The sequence below is a fragment of the Phocoena sinus genome, chromosome 12 (genome assembly GCF_008692025.1).
Source record: "Phocoena sinus isolate mPhoSin1 chromosome 12, mPhoSin1.pri, whole genome shotgun sequence".
NCBI lineage: Eukaryota > Metazoa > Chordata > Mammalia > Artiodactyla > Phocoenidae > Phocoena > Phocoena sinus.
Window position 1 is genome coordinate 73,798,957 of NC_045774.1, and position 21,386 is coordinate 73,820,342.

The 21,386-nt window shown below is 34.8% G+C and overlaps 1 protein-coding gene across 7 annotated transcripts in view; it reads left to right on the forward strand.

The window, feature by feature from the left end:
- Positions 1-21,386, forward strand: part of IBTK (inhibitor of Bruton tyrosine kinase) — a 92,278-nt gene that overhangs the window by 15,456 nt on the left and 55,436 nt on the right. For 4 of the 7 annotated variants that reach the window (XM_032651044.1, XM_032651046.1, XM_032651048.1 and 1 more), the window contains 13 exons: positions 362-486; positions 4,072-4,182; positions 5,534-5,704; positions 7,460-7,577; positions 7,667-7,847; positions 10,043-10,166; positions 12,506-12,683; positions 15,473-15,650; positions 16,861-17,460; positions 18,407-18,493; positions 19,327-19,409; positions 19,489-19,526; positions 19,952-20,048. In XM_032651044.1, coding sequence (XP_032506935.1) covers positions 362-486; positions 4,072-4,182; positions 5,534-5,704; positions 7,460-7,577; positions 7,667-7,847; positions 10,043-10,166; positions 12,506-12,683; positions 15,473-15,650; positions 16,861-17,460; positions 18,407-18,493; positions 19,327-19,409; positions 19,489-19,526; positions 19,952-20,048 — 2,091 coding nt within the window. The remainder of the gene's footprint in view (positions 1-361; positions 487-4,071; positions 4,183-5,533; positions 5,705-7,459; positions 7,578-7,666; positions 7,848-10,042; positions 10,167-12,505; positions 12,684-15,472; positions 15,651-16,860; positions 17,461-18,406; positions 18,494-19,326; positions 19,410-19,488; positions 19,527-19,951; positions 20,049-21,386) is intronic. The other 3 variants (XM_032651045.1, XM_032651047.1, XM_032651051.1) reach the window with 2 other exon arrangements.

Sequence of the window (21,386 nt, forward strand, 5' to 3'; positions counted from 1 at the left end):
TTTACATTTAAATAATTATATGTATTATTTTCATGGAAACTAGGTGGATATGGCGGGTGGTATTTTAATCATTTGGCAGTTTAACTTCTAAAGAAACAAGGAAAGTGTTAGATTGCTTACTTTGGGACAGGCCTGTGCTGAATTGGATTTTCTGATTTCTGTTCTTAGAGTTATGTAGTAAATTATTAGATTCATAATTTAAAAGAGAGGGTTGGTAGTATCTTTCTAAATATGGTAATTCAATTAGTTTTTGTGAAGAATCATGTTTGAGGTAAACTGATTAGTGGAGTATATCTATAATTAAACTACACTGATACTTGTTTAAAATGTAAAAGAGTATAAAAACTAATTTTCATTTTAGATCCTACAGATGTCTACACTTGGGGAGATAATACAAATTTCACCCTGGGTCATGGAAGCCAGAATAGCAAACATCATCCCGAGTTGGTGGATCTGTTCTCTAGGAGTGGGGTTTATATCAAGCAGGTATATTGAAATACAATCTGAGTACTTTTAGAGATTAAAAAGAACTTTTGTATTTGATAGCTTATCTTTTCATTTGGATTATGTTAACTCTGGTGAAGGTGCAGTAACATATTTGGATGAAGAAACTGATCAACAGAACTTTACTAATTCTTTTTAGATTTTGTTAGTCTTAATCATATTTAGACTATGTAAAATATCATAAAACTATGAGATGTTTGTGTAAGGCATGTTAGAAGTTAGAAGGCATTATACAGATATTAATTTTAAAAAGGTAGATCTTGTGTTGATTTTCTAGTTTTTCTTTCTACTTAATTAATTAGAGTTCTTCAAATTGTTTCTCAAGTGAATTTGTTGTTGATACTCAAATGAAGTTTGTCATTAGTTTTAGGTAGGTGAACCTGAGTTCTTAAATATAAGTAATTGTAAAATTTTAATTGATAATTGTAAAGGTTTGGTCTTTGGCCTTATTATTCTGGATGATTCCACTTCAGTGGATTTTGCTACTGTTGGCATACTCATCTTTCTCTGTAACTCTGTGTGTGTGTGTGTGTGTGTGTGTGTGTGTGTGTAATTTATATCTGTAGCCTCAGCTTTTCTTCCTCTTGAGTTTCATTTCAGTTGTACTCCGGACATTCTTTCAAAGTTTTAAAATTTAACTGTCTGAACTGCTAATTTTGCCATTCCTAAACTTTCTCTATTCAGAAAATCTCAGTTTCTGAATCCTGAAAATTACACCTCAGAATATGTCTTTTGAGTTCATCTCTGCGTGATTTTTTTTTCCTGATGTGATAGTTAATGTCATTCGCCTTTTATTCCCCCAAATATTTGGATTATATATTATATGGCCACCATATTTAGGGTTCTGTAGAACACTGTTTTTCACACCAAAAGTCATTAATTAATGTATCACAATTAGCAGTTTAAAAAAAATGAAATAGAAGAGTTAAACTCAAAAGAATATTAAAATTTGAGAGGCCAAGAACAGGAGCCCACATGGGAATGAAGAGTGACTAGAGAAGTAGACAGTAGAGTGGTGTCCTGAAAGCTAGGATTCTGACTGGCCATCTACATAGACCTTGAGGGAACTTAGGATATTGAAAGGACTTGGGATGGACCAGAGTCATAAGCCTGGGGTCAGAGTTTCTAGTGAGGGTGAGGAAAGCTGTTAGAGCAGGGCTGGCTGCTCTTCCTCACCTAGTTCAGAGCCTTAGGTAGACGTCGCTAATCAGTCACAGCATACTCTTGTTCTCCCTTCGTCCCTCCCTCCCTCCCTCCCTCTCTCCCTGTCTTCTCTCCCCTCTCTGTTTTAAACTGAACTTGAACAGGTCCTCAGAATTCACCCATCAACAGCCACTAATGATTGATCAGAGTTGAGGCACTTAGAAAGATAACCTGTTTTCCTTTTCTGACTTAGTACATGATATAGTCAGATTTCATGAGGTGAGATTTTTCAGGAGCAGAGATTTTTACACAAAAGTGAAGAAATAAAGATGTTAAAAAAAAAAGTGAAGAAATAATGGTGACATAAGGAAACGGGCTGATTGTACCTTCTGATCCTAAGATATATGTGCTGTAGAAGAATTGAGCATATTCCACTTGGTAGGGTTAAGGATGAAACAGTGTACCCAAAGAGAAAACTACATTTCAGTTAAGGCAAGGATATGAGAGTATTTTGTGAAGAAATTAAGGATGTAAGGGATTTTTTTTTTTTTTTTAACTACGAAAAGGAGGATTGAAACACAAGCACAGTGGATAGGTTTGAGAGGAAGGAAAGCAGTGTAAATTTCAGTAAGAAAAATGGAAGCAAGTTAATGGGAATATTTACTGAGCACCATTGAGAGCCCTTTTACTCACTGAAAAAGGGCTGATTCTGTAGTATAGTACCAGATGAATTAACTGCCATGGGACAGAGATGATTATTAGCATAATATATTCCTCAGAATTAAGATGAAAATGCATGTCAGTTACCTCCTTAAAAAATTCAGAGGTTTTAAAGTTGGAGGTCTTACACTCTGGTATCGGTTGTTTTGTAGAAGTCAGATTATAGAATGGCATCCTAATACTGAATATAGAATTGAACAAAATGTATTACTTCTGGTTTCATGAAATAATTTTTCCCTTACAGATTGTAACTTTGTATTACACATTTGAATACAATTTTGGGTTTTATTTTTAGACTTTTCAGGCATTTGTGGTACAGCTAATAAATAAGATAGTGATTTTTGCATTATCATAGGCACATGTATTTACAGAACTCGCCAGGTGGTTTAGGGATATGTGTAAACAGAGCTTGCAATTCAGTTTGTAACTTTTTTTTTTTTGGCTGCTTTAGGTCTTTGTTGCTGCGCATGGGCTTTCTCTAGTTACTGTGAACAGGGGCTACTCTTCACTGCGGTGCTGGGGCTTCTCATTGCGGTGGCTTCTCTTGTTGCGGAGCACAGGCTCTAGGCGTGTGGGCTTCAGTAGTTGTGGTGTGCAGGCTCAGTAGTTGCGGTGCACGGGCTTAGTTGCTCTGTGGCATGTGGGATCTTCCTGGACCAGAGCTTGAACCCGTGTCCTTTGCATTGGCAGGCAGATTCTTAACCTGCGCCACCAGGGAAGTCCATGATTTTCTTATTTTTCCAAAGGACCCTGACTTTCTGGAAAATAATTCTAGGATATTTTATTTCTTAATCCTTTTTTTAATATCCTAAGTTAGAAATATTTATGGGTGGCATAAGAGATGTACATGCAGATTATTTTTAAAGGTAAAAAAGGATTTTTAGATAGTGTTAAGGTAAAATAAGTATACTGATGCATTGAAAAATAGCAAAGTGTGGCCTGCAGGTTACGTATGTAAGTGCATGCATATTTAAAACTGCTGTTGGTTTCCTATTGCCTTCTGCTGATGCAGTTCAACCCTTTTAGTAACCTTGTTTTCTGGTAAGAATGTATGAAAATGGAACTGTTTGTCAGAGGGCAAGGAGGGTTCTGGGAAGGAAGTGGGGAAAAGAGAAGAGCTTGAAAATTAGTGTAAAATTATTTAAAGCCATGTAATTATATTAAAGATACATTAGACAAAATCAGAGGTATAAAAAGCATGTACTGTTTACCCCCCCCACTCCCTGTTTATAAGGTGATGTTGAAAAAATACTCTTAAGGCACTTTTATTATTTTCTTTAGTAATAGTCACTATTGGTAATCTTCATGCTTCATATTTTACTCTGTTCAATTCTTGCTGTTTGAGATTTTATGAAATTGGAAAACAACTGACTACTACTTTTTGTAGTTGAATACTTAAGATTTGCATTTTCCTTTGTTTAGTCTCTTGTGGAGACTAAGCATTAATCATGCTTAATTCCTTCTAAATTTTTCTTCCCCGAATGTCAGTGTTTTTAGACGTAGTTTTAAAATAGACCACCGTATATTATAAATTTTTATTACAGAAAACTTTAAACATGTACAGAGTAGAGAGAACAGTATAATGAATCCTAATGTACCCATTATCTTGCTTAAACAATTAGTAATATTCTGTTATTTCTTTTTTATAAAATAAAGGATGTTTTATTCACAGAAGTTTAATAATATTCTCTTGTTTTCCTGTAGGTGGTGCTTTGTAAATTTCACTCAGTGTTTCTGTCTCAGAAAGGGCAAGTTTATACCTGTGGTCATGGTCCTGGAGGACGATTAGGCCATGGAGATGAACAGACATGCTTGGTAATTGAAATGTCATTATACAGTTTAGGTAACTTTGGTAAAATTGTATAAACTGGAAACTTCAGTTAACTAAAAAATTTTTTTAACCAACTATAAGGAGAAAATAATACACCGACTGATAATAGAGTTAACAAGATCAGTTACTTTCCTGGTGTATTGTGTTCAAAATAAGGATTTAGATATGATGCAAAATTCTAAAGCATCAAAGAAAAATTATATTGTATAGCAAACATTGAGTCAGGAGAGTACATAAATAAGCTTTAAAATATTTCCATAGTTGAAATTTAAAAAATCAGACTAATTGTAAAACTCTTTTCCTGCAGTCCAGGGTCCAAGTTTTTATTCATTTTTAACTTCTCATTAAGGTATTTGTGGTCTGAAAATTGGGCCAATATATTCATTGTATAATCACAAAATTGACTCTTATGCTACTGAAACTTAGTGCTAATTGGAAGAAACCTAATAATCATTACATTCAGGAAAGTTATTTCCTCACTAGGTTACTTTTAAGGTAAGTTTTTTTTGAGGAGACTGCTGGCATGTTCATCAGTTAAGAGGTCTTTAAAAATGAGAGAGCGCTATGGTAGTCTCTTCCATTTTTTCAAGGGTATATTATGTTCTAGGCATTGTTCATGCTTTCCATGCAATATCATTGCCTTGATTTAAGCCTAACAACAGCGCTGTGAGGTTATAGGCCTTATTATCTTCATTTTATACACAATGACAATAATAATAGCATTCATTTATCAGTTGTTTACTCCGAGCCAGAGAGTGTTGTGTTTTATACTTACTAACTCATTTACTCCTTATGCTGATTTTTTATCATCCAAAATACTATTATTGTTTTGTGTTCAAATGAAGAAAATGAGAGAAGATAAGAGGTTTGTTTGAGATCAAATAGCTGGTAAATGACAGAATTAAGATTTGAACCCAGAACAGATGACTTTAAAGGAATATGGTATCGTATGTTTGGTTATGCATTGAAGGGCTGCATTGATTCCTGTATTCTTATTTATTTCTTCACTACACCAATGAATACTTTGGCTGAAGAGCTCCCTTTATTCAGACCAGACACATTTGCACTTGGTGTATGATAAATGATAAGGGCTCAAAAATCATTTATTGAATCAAATTGTTTTATTGAAATGTCTCCCTGGGATTTTGTATTTTACTTATAAAGCAATGTCCATTAAACTTATCTCCCCCTTGCTGAATTGTACAGTTTGCCTATGATAGATACAGCCGTATAGCAGTCGTATCATTTGGGATGTGGTATCATAAGATTCTATTTGTATTTTGTACTTTATATAAATGGTTATTGTAATACACTGAAGTTAGGTTTATTTTGTAGGTCCCTAGGCTTGTGGAAGGACTGAGTGGTCATAATTGTTCTCAAGTGGCAGCTGCTAAGGATCATACTGTTGTATTAACTGAAGATGGATGTGTTTATACGTTTGGTCTAAATATTTTTCATCAATTAGGAATCATTCCTCCACCTTCCAGTTGTAATGTACCTAGACAGGTAAACTTCTCTTTTTTATTTTTATTTTATTTATTTTATTTTTTATTTTTTTGCGGTACGCGGGCCTCTCACTGTTGTGGCCTCTCCCATTGCGGAGCACAGGCTCTGGACGCGCAGGCTCAGCGGCCATGGCTCACGGGCCCAGCCGCTCTGCGGCATGTGGGATCTTCCCGGACTCGGGCACGAACCCGTGTCCCCTGCATCGGCAGGCGGACTCTCAACCACTGCACCACCAGGGAAGCGCAAACTTCTCTTTTTTAAATAATAAGGTGACCATTGGTGTAAAACCTATATGGACAAAAAAATGGAAGGCATTGACAGAGCAACTTATTTTACTTGTATTCAACTGTGTTTCTTCAGTGGTATATATTTTATTTTTCACAGGAGAAATTAAGCATAGTAATGTACAGATTAACATTTGTTTGGAGTGAGAGAGCACTTGGGACATTAGGCAGCAAACTGCCTTAGATTCAACTTGTAAGTGTTCATAGGCATCAGGTAATCCAGATATTTTGGGTTTGAAACTTAAATAATTTTGAGGCCCTCCTTAAGAAAAAAATAGAAATTTTATAAGTAAAAAGTGGGCCATGTAAATGAGGCATCCAGAAACTTAAGCTTATTGGCTTCATGGTAGATCTATCTCTGCGCAGAAATCATACCTGGCAAGTTTACGTGAGGGAACATAGGTCTAAAAGCAACTGTTTTTGTTCTGTTTTCCCCTTCGCATTTGTACAACCACCACCAGAGGGTGGCCTTTCCTCAACTTCAGGGACCTAGTATGCAGGACAGGACTGGTGCTTTAAATTAATATGTTACTAGAATCATCACATATAGCAAATGTGTTTTCAACTCATAAGATTTTGCATTTTGGGTGTTAGACTTCTTCACTGGTTTAATCTTCTGGATTTAAAATGATTGTTAGATATACATTTTTAGTAATAAGCTTTAAAATCCAATGCTTTTCCATCCTGGATGGCTAATGAATCAACAGGAATTACTCCAAAATAATTAGAGGTAGTTTGCAATCTGTGGTACTTCTTAGGCCCATTTTCCCCAACCAACTGTGGAATTTGTAGGTATTTAATCATTTTGCAGACTTTAGAAATGGTAGATTTTACTCCCATTTTTATTCTCATTGTGTGGCTACCGTGGAACTCTGGGTTGATATGGACATAGCCAGTATTAAGTGCGGACAGTTTTGTACCCCAGGAGCCATTTGGCAATGTCTAGAAACATTTTTAGTTGTCACAGCTGGGTGTAGGGGTGGGAGTAGTGCTACCGACATCTAGTGGGCAGAGTCCAGGGATGCTGCTAAACCTCCTACGATGCACAACACAATCCCCGCAACGAAGAATGATCTGGTTCAAACTGTCAGTAGTGTCACTGTTGAGATACGCTGGATATGTCAAATTTAAAAGTATCATAGTTTTTAATAAGAATGAGAATGCCTGTTTTGCATATTGCTTGTTAACAAAAGTTTAATGATTTGGTTTTTATACTGTGACTTTTTTTTTTACATGTTTAAACTGCTGACTTAAGGTGGCTGCATCAAGATGTCTTGTATTCTGAGAAGAGTTGGGGTGTCAGTATTAGTGCTGAGATCTAATAGTGATCTAATAGTGCCATTAGCACTTGAGGGGGGTACTGGCAGCAAATATGCCATATATTTGCTACCCTGGTCTACTGGATCTTGTGCAAAATTCTGTTAGTTCATAGGTACGTAATAAACTGAAGTCTTGTTTGTTTTTTGAATAGATGCAAGCAAAATATCTGAAAGGGAGGACAGTCACCGGAGTAGCGGCAGGCAGGTTTCATACAGTGCTATGGACCAGAGAAGCGGTTTACACCATGGGACTAAATGGTGGGCAGCTGGGTAAGAAATCCATGATGACAATATCTGAAAAACAAATTGTATTCTTAAAACGGATATTTTGTGATTTGTTTATTTGTATAATTTTTTAGGTTATTTACTAGATCCCAATGGAGAAAAGTGTGTAACTGCCCCTCGTCAAGTCTCTGCCCTTCACCATAAGGACATCACTGTGTCTTTGGTTGCTGCTAGTGATGGGGCAACTGTCTGTGTTACCACAAAGGGAGATATTTACTTACTTGCAGACTATCAGTGCAAGAAGATGGCTTCTAAGTATGTGTATTTTTGTGAAAGAAACATACTTTAATAATAATTCAGCTCTTCCAGCAAATATCTGAGTATCAGCTTTATGCATTCTCTGAAATGTCAAATGGAGAAAATTGAACGGTGGGAAAGTCAGGAGTTTTTGCCTTTGATAATCTTAGTCTTTTGGCAAACATCCAGTAAATATATATAAAAGTTCTTTGTAGGTTGTAAAATAGTATTTCCGAATTATGATAACATATGGTTAAATATGACCTATAAGTTTCCCTTTTTTTATGCTTCAGGTGCACAGAACTAGATGAATCATAATTCTTGGTTTGTGACACTATCATTGGTTCACGTGTAGCCTTTTATATATTATACACTTATTTATTTAAAAAAAAAATCATATTCTGTGGACCCTCAGTCCTTGTATTTATACCTAAGTGGTATATTTTCTTATCTTTGTATCTGTATAGCCAGTTGTTATCTGTTTTAGTAACATGCAGTAAACAAGCAGTTGGCTGTCTAATCAAAAAGTCAGTTTAAGCAGGGAATTATAAAACTAAGATGGGTCTACCAACTGGAGTTCTCTTTTTGTGCATAAACCATACTTAATAATACTTATAATGTGTTACCTGTTACTTCATTTTGAATGATTAAGGAGCAAGTGCTTAAAAACAAGTGTGAAGTAAGTTAAGGGCAGAATCCTATATTTTTTATACATTTTCAGTATTTTATATAGTTGGTTAATCCATATCTGATTTGACAGCCGTTTTTTTTTTTCTTGCGGTACGCGGGCCTCTCACTGTTGTGGCCTCTCCCGTCGCGGAGCACAGGCTCCGGACACGCAGGCTCAGCGGCCATGGCTCACGGGCCCAGTCGCTGCACGGCATGTGGGATCTTCCCGGACTGGGGCACGAACCCGTGTCCCCTGCATCGGCAGGTGGACTCTCAACCACTACGCCACCAGGGGAGCCCGACAGCCGTTTTTTGCTTGTCATATTTATTGTGTTGTTTTAAAGTATTCAGCTTTTATAGAAAGTGTTCTTTTCAGACTAATATTTCATTGGTTTACATAATGTTTCATTATATTATAACTGTAGTAATAAATGCAAGTAGAGAAATAGATCTTTGAGCAGATAAAATAGCTCAGTTAGTAGAAGCAGGAGTGTGTAGGAATTCTAGAGAGTAGCTATCCAACTTTTAAAGTAATCAGGGATTTGAACTGAAATGCAACAGAATGTGCTTTTGCTAATGTCAATGAGATGGTAACTTCATGAACAGATACCAACTATGAGGTTAGCTCATGAGCAGATGTCAACCATCAATATATACAACTTACCTTTTGTGTGTAACAACTGGAAGGTTATCAATTGTAGGTCATATTTCAGTTATAAAAACATGAAAATGTGAACACACATGTTTCTTAGAACTGACTATGTAGGTTTCTTTCTGAGCATGAGATGCTTTGTGAAATGTTAGGTTTTGTTTTTACTTTACATTTATAAAATCTGCCCTGATAACATTAAATTACATAAATATAAGTCACATCCAAGTTTTCCCTAAGAAAATTCTTCTGTTACAGCTGGTTACAACATAGTAATTTTGAGAAGAAAAACATTAAACAAAAAAAAAAAAAAAAGAAAAACATTTTAAAACGTGGGTAAAATATCTGAAAGGGAGGATAATCATTGGAGTAATAGCAGGCAGGTTTCACACGATGCTATAGGCACATCACGTGTGTAGATCTAATGAAATGTATAATGAATTGGCTAGTGGATGAGTTATTAAATTAGCAATACTAATGATTTTTATGATAGGTATATCTATTTAAAGTTGTCCATATTTGAAATTAAGGATTTCTGATTTGATTTGAGGTTTAAATTTTTTCTGTTAAAATGCAGGTATATATAGGAGCTTTTAGCCTTATCAGTTATTTAATCTAGAGAGAATGTGTGTACATGAGCAAGTGAGGTTTTAGATATTTAATGTGTGTATCTGGGTAGGTAGAGACCTTTGGGGAGGGAAGGACTTGACATAGAAAGAAATGGTCATTGTATAGGGGAAACTCATAAAAGGAGGAACTAAGGATACCAAAGGTCAAATCATCTTACTCCACCTTTCACAATAATCACCCTAAATTAGTGTTTGAATAGTAATTTCTTTAAAATTGATTGTATGTTTTAGAGAACATGTTAATCTAGAATTTTTTTTTCACTCAGACAACTAAATGTGAAAAAGGTTCTTGTATCTGGGGGGCATATGGAATACAAAGTTGATCCTGAACATTTGAAAGAAAATGGGGGTGAAAAAATTTGCATTCTTGCAATGGATGGAGCTGGAAGGGTGAGTATATATTTATAAAAAAGCATTGTAATCTTGTTCTTAGTTGACAGCTGTAGGAGACCTGATAATGTAAAACTGTATTACTGTTGTTTCCCTACTTATTGTTTTTTTTTTTTTTTTTTTTTTTTTTGCGGTTCGCGGGCCTCTTACCTTTGTGGCCTCTCCCTTTGCAGAGCACAGGCTCCGGACGCGCAGGCTCAGCGGCCATGGCTCACGGGCCTAGCCGCTCCGCAGCATGTGGGATCTTCCCGGACCGGGGCACGAACCTGTGTCCCCTGCATCGGCAGGCGGACTCTCAACCACTGCACCACCAGGGAAGCCCTCCCTACTTGTTTTTGATGTCCAGTGCTAATTATTGAGAGTTGGGAGCTGGTATTTCAAAGAAAGTATGATGACATTTAACTGATGTTGCATAGTACTGCCTTGTTAAACCGTAGTTTAAAGTTTCACTTATTGTGCTTAAAATGGAAGTAAGAGGTTTTGATAGCTTATTTGATATATACACTGAGTACTGAAAAATGGTTTTGAATTGCATAGATATGAGATATATAACTATTCTTAAAAAATAAAAAGCTAAGCTGGCAATATTAAAAATACATAATTGGAAATTTTCTCTCAAATTTGGTTTTAAACAAATGTACACATAATATATATGCAGAGATCATAACTATCATATAGAAAATGTAATGTATTTCTAGATCACTATATAAAGAATCTCTGGGACTTCCCTGGCGGTCCAGGGGTTAAGACTCCACACTCCCAGTGCAGGGGGCACGGGTTCAATCCCTGGTCAGGAAACTAAGATTCCGCATGCCGCACGGTGCAGCCAAAAAAAAAAAGACTCTCTTACCTCTTTTCATTTAAGTAAATAGAGTTCTAATTTTTATTCCTCTGATAAAATTGTCAATTAAAAAATATGTATTATACATTAGAAACACTGAAAAAATTTTACACTGTGACTGGAAAAACACAGATTGCTTTCTGCTTTTTGTTTATAAAATAACATGCAAGTGTTTTCTGAGGTTTTATAAAGTGCTATACAAATTGACATTTTAGAAATTGAAGAATTAATCATAAAGCTCCACCTGCTGGTACATTACAGGCATAAATCTACTGTGGTTGATGATTTTATTTGAGGGAACTATATTTAAGAATTAGAGATCTAATTTGTGTTAAAAGCAGGAAGCAGAGGCATGGAATTGCATTTAAAAGGTTGAATATAAAAACACTTGACTTTGGGGGCTTCCCTGGTGGCGCAGTGGTTGAGAGTCTGCTTGCCGATGCAGGGCACAGGGGTTCGTGCCCCGGTCCGGGAAGATCCCACATGCCGCGCAGCGGCTGGGCCCATGAGCCATGGCCGCTGAGCCTGCGCGTCCAGAGCCTGTGCTCCGCAACGGGAGAGGCCTCAACAGTGAGAGGCCCTCGTACTGCAAAACAAACAAACAAAAAAAAAAACATTTGACTTTGGGATTTATTTCATTTACATTAATAGGGATCTAGCTTGTTTATACACGTGGATATTTAATTCCTGTAAAATTAATTACTTTGCTGTAAAAATGACAACCAAGTTCTGACGGAATCAGTTAATCAATATAGTCAACTTTTTGTGTACGTAACTTTTGAGTGACCTTGGCAGATAACCATTCTGTGCTTCAGGTGTCTTAATTATGAGGGGATTGAGCTTTTAAAGATCAGCAGTATTAATTGCTCAAATGAAATCATACTTGGAATACCAATCTGTGAAGCACATAAAAGGGTTGCTGCTCTGGATAGAGCTGGATTGGGAAGCTCAGCACCCTGCCTCTCATCGTTCTCCATCCCTGAGCAGCAGCCCCTGAGCCATTTCTCAGGAACACTAAGGTTTGCAGAACCACGTGGAAGCCATTGAATTCTATGATTTTTTTTGTCTGTAAGACTTTGTTTTACCTGAGTTATGCAGACATCTCTTTTTTTTCCCCCTTGAGAGTAAAGTTTGGATTTTCATAGGGTGGTTTACATTCTTGTAAATACTACACCAAGTCTGACATTCCAAGTTTTAGCGTTAAGATTCTTGTTTTTCTTTCCGTTGTATCTGTTTGCCCCAAACAAGTAACAGTGAAAATTACTTCATAAGAGGAGTGTCTTTAAAGCATTTTTAATGCTTCATGTTAGCTTGATGTATTTTCTGAAAGACACACCATCTTGACTTTTATAGTGTTTATCTTTTACTATGAAAGAATGAACATTGAAACATACTCATCAGAGCTTTTATTTTTAGAGATAATATCTCTTGATTTCATTTTTTGGTTGTTCAGATGCTATATTGCTTTCTATTCCACTGAAATTTGGTTTTATCTTAGGTATTTTGCTGGAGATCAGTCAACAGTTCTCTGAAGCAGTGTCGATGGGCCTATCCACGCCAAGTCTTCATTTCTGATATTGCTTTAAGTAGAAATGAAATTCTTTTTGTCACAAGAGATGGAGAGGGATTTAGAGGGAAATGGTTTGAAGAAAAAAGGAAGAGTTCTGAAAAGAAAGGTTAGTTCATATATGTGAATGGCATACTTTTAGCTAACGTTTAATTTTATAAGTATTTATCATTAGGTTTAACTGACAAGTGTTATTAGGTTTTATCCCTATATCGCTTCTTTTGATTTTGGTTGTGTGTATGCAGGTAAACAAAGAGAATTCAGTCCACTTAAATCTGGAGTTTTCAACCTTTTAGTATGCCCTGAGGTCATGGTACATTCCCATCAGTAACAGGGGCACATTAGTCTCTAGCCTTGGTTCTAGGGGCGGGGATATATAAAGTTTAAAAAAAAAAAAACTTCCCAGATGGATTTGAACCATCTTCCAAGCTCCTTTTTTTTCTCTCCCCAAACTGAGAATTGAGTGGCTTATGCTATGGGTTTTTTTGTTTTTGTTTTTTTACATGTTTGAATATATAAAATTAAACTTTTATAAAGTATCTTAGGACTTAGAGGAAAATTATAGGAAGAATAAGGTTTTTATGTTGATTGAGAATTTTTAAAAGTACAGGTGGTTTTAGTAAACAGTTGCTGAATAATTGGAGATAAGTTTTATTCATTCCTTGATGAATATAAAGGAGAGCTTTAATTAAGATGCTACCATTGAAAATAGAAGTCATTCATTACATTATGTAGTTCATTCTTAATTATCTGATTATAAATTTACAAACCTGTGGGTTATTTAACATTGGTTTTTAAGTTAGGTTAGCAGCTTTTTTCTTTCATCCGTAATTAGTAATCTGTTGACTTTTTTTTTTTCCTTCCAGAAAAATTTGAATTCATTTACCTCTTTACATCTCATTGCTCCCACTCTAGCCCAAGTCATCACATGATCGACTGCAAAAAATAAGTTTTCTTATTTCCACTCTTGCTTCTTTTTATTCTCTTACCAGAGTGAGCTTTTAAGCTCTGATCCTAATATTCCTGTGTTTAAAAACTGATAGTTTCCTCACTTCCTGAACATGGCCTACAAGGCTCCTGCTCTGACTCTTGTCTGCATCTCTGAACTCCTCTTGAATTCTCTCCCTCTCACTTACCACTCTTCAGACACACTGACCTTCAGGTATTCAGTCTTGTCCAGCTATGATTAGTCCCAGGGCCTTTCCTAATTTTTCACATCTCAGCTTAATTTTTACTTCATCAGAGATGTTTTCACTGATTCCTTAATCTAAACTTAGTAACCCTGTTTTACTTTTAATACTCTCTTTGTATTTTCATCATATAACTTATTTTTACTTGCTTTTATGTATTTATCTTTGTGATTAATTTTTCTAATGCTGGTCTCCTATCAGATTATAAGATGGCAAGGACCATGATATAAGGTCTGTATATCCTTATAGAGGAATCAAAGGTTCCTCTATATTACTTAGCATTCAGCATATTTCCTGACACATAATAGTCCCTCATTAAGTCATCTGTTGAATAAATAAATCAAATTATTATATGCTAAAAGATATATAAAGAACATTTATAATTACTCAGGAAGTTATAAACATATTCTTCAAAATTATAAAGCCACAAAGGAATGATTTTTGGATAGGTTATTGAGTTGTCATATTTTATTTCTTTATAGATTACACAAGTCTGTAAACATTTAAGGTATATTTACTATGTGCCAGATATAGGGCTAGGTTTTAATGATACAAAAATATATGACAGGCCCCTGTTCTCAGACACTTAGAGTTTGTAGGGGCAATAGACATGTATATAAATATTTGCAGTTCATGGAGACAAATACTAATGTGCACATAATAAGTTTTTTGACAGCATAGAAATTAGAATAACTGAGTGTCAGGGGAAGATTAGGAAAGCCCTGTGAGGCTGAAATAGAGTGAATTTTTGAGGCTGAAATAGAGTGAATTTTTGAGAGAGTAACTAGAATGCACATTTGACTTGTAAGTGTTGGAAGTCCTCAGAATTGTGTCTTAGTCATATTTAGTGGTCTAAAACTGAATTCTGATCTCATGCTCATGCATCTGCTTTTCATTGTTTCTAAGTAAATGGGTATCTTTCACACCCCATATTCACTCACCCTCTACATCCCATTGGTCACCAAGTTTTGTCACTTCCATTTTAAATATTTTTGAAATCTTCACTTTCTCTAGTTTCATTGCTACAACCTCAGTCTATAGTGTTCATTCTTTTTCTGGACTCTTAGTTTCCTAAATGATCTTTTTGTCTTTATTTTTGTTTACTTTAAACATTTTTCATACTACAGTCAGAATCATTTCTTTGCATGCACATTTCATATTTTTTTTAAATAGCCTTGATCTGACTTTTAATGAAAAAAATCATTTGTTTAATGTCTGCCTTCTCTGCTACATTGTGTACTTCAGGATGGTAGGGACATGGCTATCTTATAGGTTCACTACTGTATTACTAGGAATACACTGAAAAGCACTTTATCACAGTAGCACAGTGTGGTCACTCAGATATTTGCTGAATAAATGGAAGGAAGGGGGAGAAGAAGGGAGGGAGCAAATAAAATTTTTAATGGAAGCTGAGGAATTTTAAAAGGTAGTATAACATTGTATTTGCCTTTTAGATAGCTTTGGTTGCAATGTGGAGGATAATATCATGAATAATTGAGAATTGACCCACCAAAATTTCCTTTATAAGCCAACCAATATATAGGGTGTAAATTATGTTGAAGAGAGAGATGTAGTTCTTCAGAACGACTTAATACAGACAAAAGATATTTCCATATTCTCCTAATTGTTTTTCTATTTTGTTTACTCCTAAATCATTTTAAGTTTCAACAGAGCCTTGATTAATGGAAGTTTATTTTTTTCTTTTTAGCAGAGATTTTATCAAACCTTCATAATTCCTCACCAGATGTGTCTTGTGTCTCTGATATAAATAGTGCATATGAAAGAATTCGACTTGAGAAACTTACTTTTGCCCATAGAGCTGTTAGTGTCAGCACAGATCCAAGTGGATGCAACTTTGCAATCTTGCAGTCAGATCCTAAAACAAGGTAGGTACTCTTGTATGTATTAAATTTCATTTTTAGAAGGAACAATCACTGGGTTTTTTGTTTTCGATAGCTCTTGGAACAAATTTAATTGAAGAGCTGTTGTCAAGTCTTGTAGAGACTTCAGACATATTGATACAGTCATGTTACCAGGTTAACGCAGGGGTGGAATTTGTTACGTTGGAAATGTTGAATGTTCCTTTTAGTTTGTAAACTGATAATTATTGAAAATATTGAAGATAATGTGTACATATACACACAAAATTTATTCATATCTTTAGTACTTTGTGATGTACTGTAGGTTCTCAGATTCTGAGAAATAGATTATAAATATTATGTAGTTTATAAAAATTTCTGACCCTTGAATACAATGAGAAATGACAAAGGAAGAGGTAGTATAGAGTCATCTGGAGGGCATTGTGAATCTCAGTGCAAATCTTCTGTCACATTAGTACAGAGATGACAGGTTAAGATAAATATCAAGGGTCTTATTGAAGAGAGAAAAAGTCCTAGAGACAGGGTTATCATTCCTGTTGCTTTGCCCAGGTCAGTCCCATATTTAGCACTGAAAGTCTATTCTCCTGGGAAACCCCCTCAGTCCCAGGCTGACCAGGGGGGTTGGTCACCCTACCTAGAAGGGCAAAATGGAGATTGGAAAGGTATGATTTCATGTTTACAGTACTGAAAGAACCAGTGTTGTGGACTGATGTATGTCTGTGTGTGTATTTATCTTTACTTCCTTAAGTTTCTAACCTATTCTGGGATCTGGGACCTGAAGGGTTTACTCGTTTTTCTGTATTATGTTTTTCTCCACTTGTGAAATAAAAGGATATAAAAGAGGAAAAAGTTGAAAACTGTACTCTTTTTGAATGTTTTTAGTGATACTTTTAATCATTTAAAAGACTTCTGTGAAACAGTCGTTCAAATTTATATTCTAGTGTTTCCTCGTAGAAAGAAAACAATGCTTTCAAAAGAACACCTAATTCTTGTCATTTTAGTTTAGGGGAAAAAATACGTAAAGGAATAGAAAATATTTAAAGGGTGATACAGTATCAAAGACTGTGAGCAATATTCTTATGTTATTGGAAATGCTAAATTTAAAATTTTCTAAGTTTAATAAATAAAAAATTACACTTTAAAAGGAGAGTTGGCTAGGGATGCTTTCTTTTTTTCATTTTCTGGAAAGTAAAAATAATTTTTGTTTCATTTCTAGCCTTTATGAAATTCCAGCTGTGTCCTCATCATCCTTTTTTGAAGAGTTTGGCAAACTGTTGAGGGAGACGGATGAAATGGACAACATCCATGATGTGACATTTCAAGTTGGCAGTAGAATCTTCCCTGCACATAAATATATTTTGGCAGTGCGTTCTGACTTTTTCCAGAAATTGTTTCTTTCAGATGGTACTACTTTAGACTTTATAGATGTTTACCGGAAAGATGAAGATTCTGCAGGGTGCCATCTCTTTGTGGTAGAGAAGGTTCATCCTGACTTGTTTGAATACCTTTTACAATTTATATACACAGATACTTGTGACTTTTTAACTCATGGCTTCAAACCAAGAATAAATTTAAACAAAAAACCAGAAGAATATCAGAGCACTCCGAATTGTCATTTGAATAAAATGAATTCCCATGAAGATAATCAGAAGTCACCATTTGAAGTTTACAAAAGTAATCAAGCTCATACAATTAGTGAAAAGCAGAAAAGCAAAAACAAATCTTTCAAAAAAGTAAAAAGTGTTGGGGAAGATGATCCTGTAAAAATGTTGCAAAATGTTGCAAAGAAATTTGGTTTCAGTAATTTGAGTAGTAGGTATGACTCCTCCTTAATATCTGTTCATGTACCTCGTATGTCCTCCTTTTAGAAATTCTTTGTTGTTTTTTTTTTGGTTTTTTTGCTTTGATTTACTGCTGCTACTGCTCTTGCTTCTGTTCTTGGACCGGCATCTCCTCCTCCCCTCCCTTCCCCCCATTCCCTCCTCATCTTCCTTCTCTTATTTTCTCTTTCCCTCAGTCTCCGTCTCCATCTCCTTTTCTCTCCACCTCCCCTTTATTTTTTGGATTTGTATCTTTCTTTTCATGGACCTCTTTCTCCATTTTCTGCGAAAGCTATCTCTGGGATTCCCTGGATTAAAGCATTAAAGGATAGGAAGGCTGTTAGTCGGTTTGAACTCTCAATGGTGTTTGTATAACAGGGATCTGGAGTGGCAGACAGTGTGGTATTCTGGAAAGAGTACTGTCTTTGGAGTTATAAAGAACTATACATGCCTCTTAGCTCTACTGTGACTAGCTAGGGCAAATTTCTTATTTCCTTGAACCTCAGTTTCTCAGTATATAAAAGGGGACGGATAATATTGACCTAATATTGTTGGTGTAGTTGGTCATATAGCATGTATAAAGTGCCTAATACAGTATTTGTCGTCTTATATTATATACCAGATTTTTTGGAATTCTCTGTTTTTAAGGTATTTATATTGCCTGTGGCAGTATAGCCTTAATTGTGGGTCAGGAGCAAGGGAGGGTAGTATATCATGTTTTCTAATTGCAAACAGTGAAGGGCTTTATGCATAATGATGTTTAATATATTTTTAATATTAAGTATGATATTTCTTTATCACAGAATGGGGGTTAGTTGAGATACTCTTCCAGGTGATACAGATTATATAATTATGTTCAGATGTGGGCCAACTGGTTGGATTTTTGTTGTTCGTTTTGGTAGGGGAATATATTCACCAGTTGTTAATTTTTATCCTTGATAGGTTAGATGGAGTCCGATTTGAGAATGAAGAAATTAATGTCATTGCCAAGAAAATTGGTAATAAACCAAAGCTAAGTCAGAGAAAATGGTAAGTTAGGAAATGAAGATAAACGTTTCATCCCTAGATTTTGAGACCTAAGTGTGGAAATAGAGCTCTTTTTACTCATATGTGAAGCAAAATGTGTATGTGAATACCTCTTACCTTTATTAGTCTTCTTTATTTCTGGAAATGTTGGAGAGCTGTTGAGGCAAATGGATGAAAGTATTAACTGCTCAATAAGACGTTGATACAGTTCATTTTTTTCTGATTACTTTCTAATAAAGAAAGGAATTTAAAAAATTTTTTGGCCTGAATTTTGTATTGTTTTATAAGTAGGTAATGATGTTAACCCAAAAACCAATATAATTATGACTCGTCAGCATTATGAAGATTATTTCCTTTACTATAATCTTTTTCCGTAATAGATATGCTATTCTAAATATGTTTATTATTAAAAGTTTTTGTTTTTAGGTATGTGTACTTGGTAGGTGAAAAGTCTTGGAGAAAAAAAACTGTGGCGGTATCTAGACTGTGCTTAGCACAGAATAGGTTGTACAAATAAGTGAATTAAAGACCTTTGACTATGATGTTACTTATTACACCGGGCCTGTATTGAAAAAGGAAAATAAAAAGCAAGACTTCTTTGAATATTTACCTGTATTCAGTTCCCTTTACAAATATTATCTTTATTGTAAGGCCTTATTATCTTCCCTAAAGTGGAAGGAAATGAAGTACTTTATATGTATACCCTCAAGTTGTATATTCTCTGCCACCTTTAATTAGGAGAAAATCAAATGTTAAATCCTATAATGGATTTTCTTATTTCTTATTTGCTGAATATTAAAGAAATTGCTCTTCAATTAAACTTTTTTTTTTTCCAGTTCTTATTTATGTGATGTGACCATGAAATCAGTGGATGGAAAGGAATTTCCTTGTCATAAATGCGTTCTTTGTGCTAGACTTGGTAGGTACACTTTTGTTAGTTGCTAATTTATTTGTTTTGGTATTGTTTCACTATTCTTACTCAATTTTTTTTCTTTCAGAATATTTTCATAGTATGCTGAGTAGCTCATGGATTGAGGTAAGATTTAAATAGAACACATAGACTGGTAGTTATACTTTTGGGAAATTATATGCTAAAGAAATTAAAAAATATTTTAACTCAGTTTTTGCTTTGTATTCGACTTTATTTATGCATAAGTCTGCTGGAAAATAGCAACATTCCAAAATGAAAATTGTTGCAAAAAAGTTACTTAAATAAATTCTCCACTATTATTTGGACTTGTATTTGGAATACCAGTTTGTTTCTTTTTTTCTCAATTTTTCTTGATTCTTTTTCATGTTACAAGGCATTTAAAAATTAAACGTATCTCATTCTAGGTTTGCGTTTTATAGATGTTATGTTGTTTTGCATTTGATGTGATTCCTGTTAAAAGTTTTTCATACCAGTAACCTTAGATTGTAGTAGTATTTTGTAGTTTAATTATTTTATTTTATTTTGTTTAGGCTTCCAGTTGTGCAGCTCTGGAAATGCCAATACATTCTGACATACTGAAAGTTATTTTGGACTACCTCTATACTGATGAAGCTGTGGTGATAAAAGGTATTAATAAGAGTTAAGACATTTCAGATATTTAAGATATAGTTAAAAATTATAAAGTCACATGAATCTTAATTTCTACTCTAATTGAAATAAGCCATCAACAGAGGCTTAAATTTAAAATAAGCAAATAGGGATGATTACTAATAGTAAAGGAATGGAAAAGAAAATTTTCATTACCTATGTGAATATATAAGACTTATTAATATTGGTTGAGATTAGATTTAACATTTCCATACCCAGCTACTTATATGATTAAGATGAGGACTTGACAGCAGGGAGTATAGTTTTGACAGTCTACAAAAGTTCTTTCTTGCCTGTTTTTCCCCTGTGTGAACATACCTGAAGTAAAATAAATAGACTAATAATTGAACCGAAATTTATAAAGACAGTTCATTTGTATACTTTGTCAGGCAACACACCCATGTTTTATTTACCAGGTGTCTTTAGTCATAGAGTGGTATGCTTTTGTGTTCTGTGTATGTCGATACCACATTTTCTTTATCCATTTGTCGATGGACATTTAGGCTGTTTCTGTATTTTAACTATTGTGAATGATGCTGCAGTGAACTTGGAAATGCATGTATATCTTCAAAATCCTGATTTCAGTTCCTTTGGCTAAATACTCAGAAGTGGGATTGCTGTATCATATGGTAGTCCTATTTTTAATTTTTTGAGGAGCCTCCATACTGTTCTCCATAGTGGCTACACCAATTTACACTCCCACCAACACTGCACAAGGGTTCCCTTTTCTCCCCATCTTCATCAACACCTGTTATCTTGGTTTTTTTTGATAATAGCCTTCCGAACAGGTATAAGGTGACATCTCACTGTGGTTTTGATTTTCATTTCCCTGATAAATAGTGACATTGAGCACCTTCTCATTTACCTGTTGGCCATTTGTATGTCTTATTTGGGCAAATGTCTATTAAGGTCTTTTGCCCATTAAAAAAATTTTTTTTATGTTTCTTTTTTAAATATTTTTGTTTCAGGTGTACAGCAAAGTGAATCAGTTATACATATACATGTATCTATTCTTTTTCAAATTCTTTTCCCATTTAGGTTATTACAGAATATTGAGCAGAGTTCCCTGTGCTATATGTAGGTCCTTGTTTGTTATCTATTTTAAATATAGTAGTGTGTATATGTTAATCCTAAACTCCCAGTTTATCCCTCCACACACCTTTCCCCTTTGGTAACCATAAGTTTGTTTTCTAAGTCTGTAATTTTTTTTTTTTTTTGCTATTGTATTTTTAGGAGTTCCTTATATATTCTGGATGTTAATCTCTTATCAGTTATGGTTTGCAAATATTTTCTCCCATTCCAAATTTGCCTTTTTAT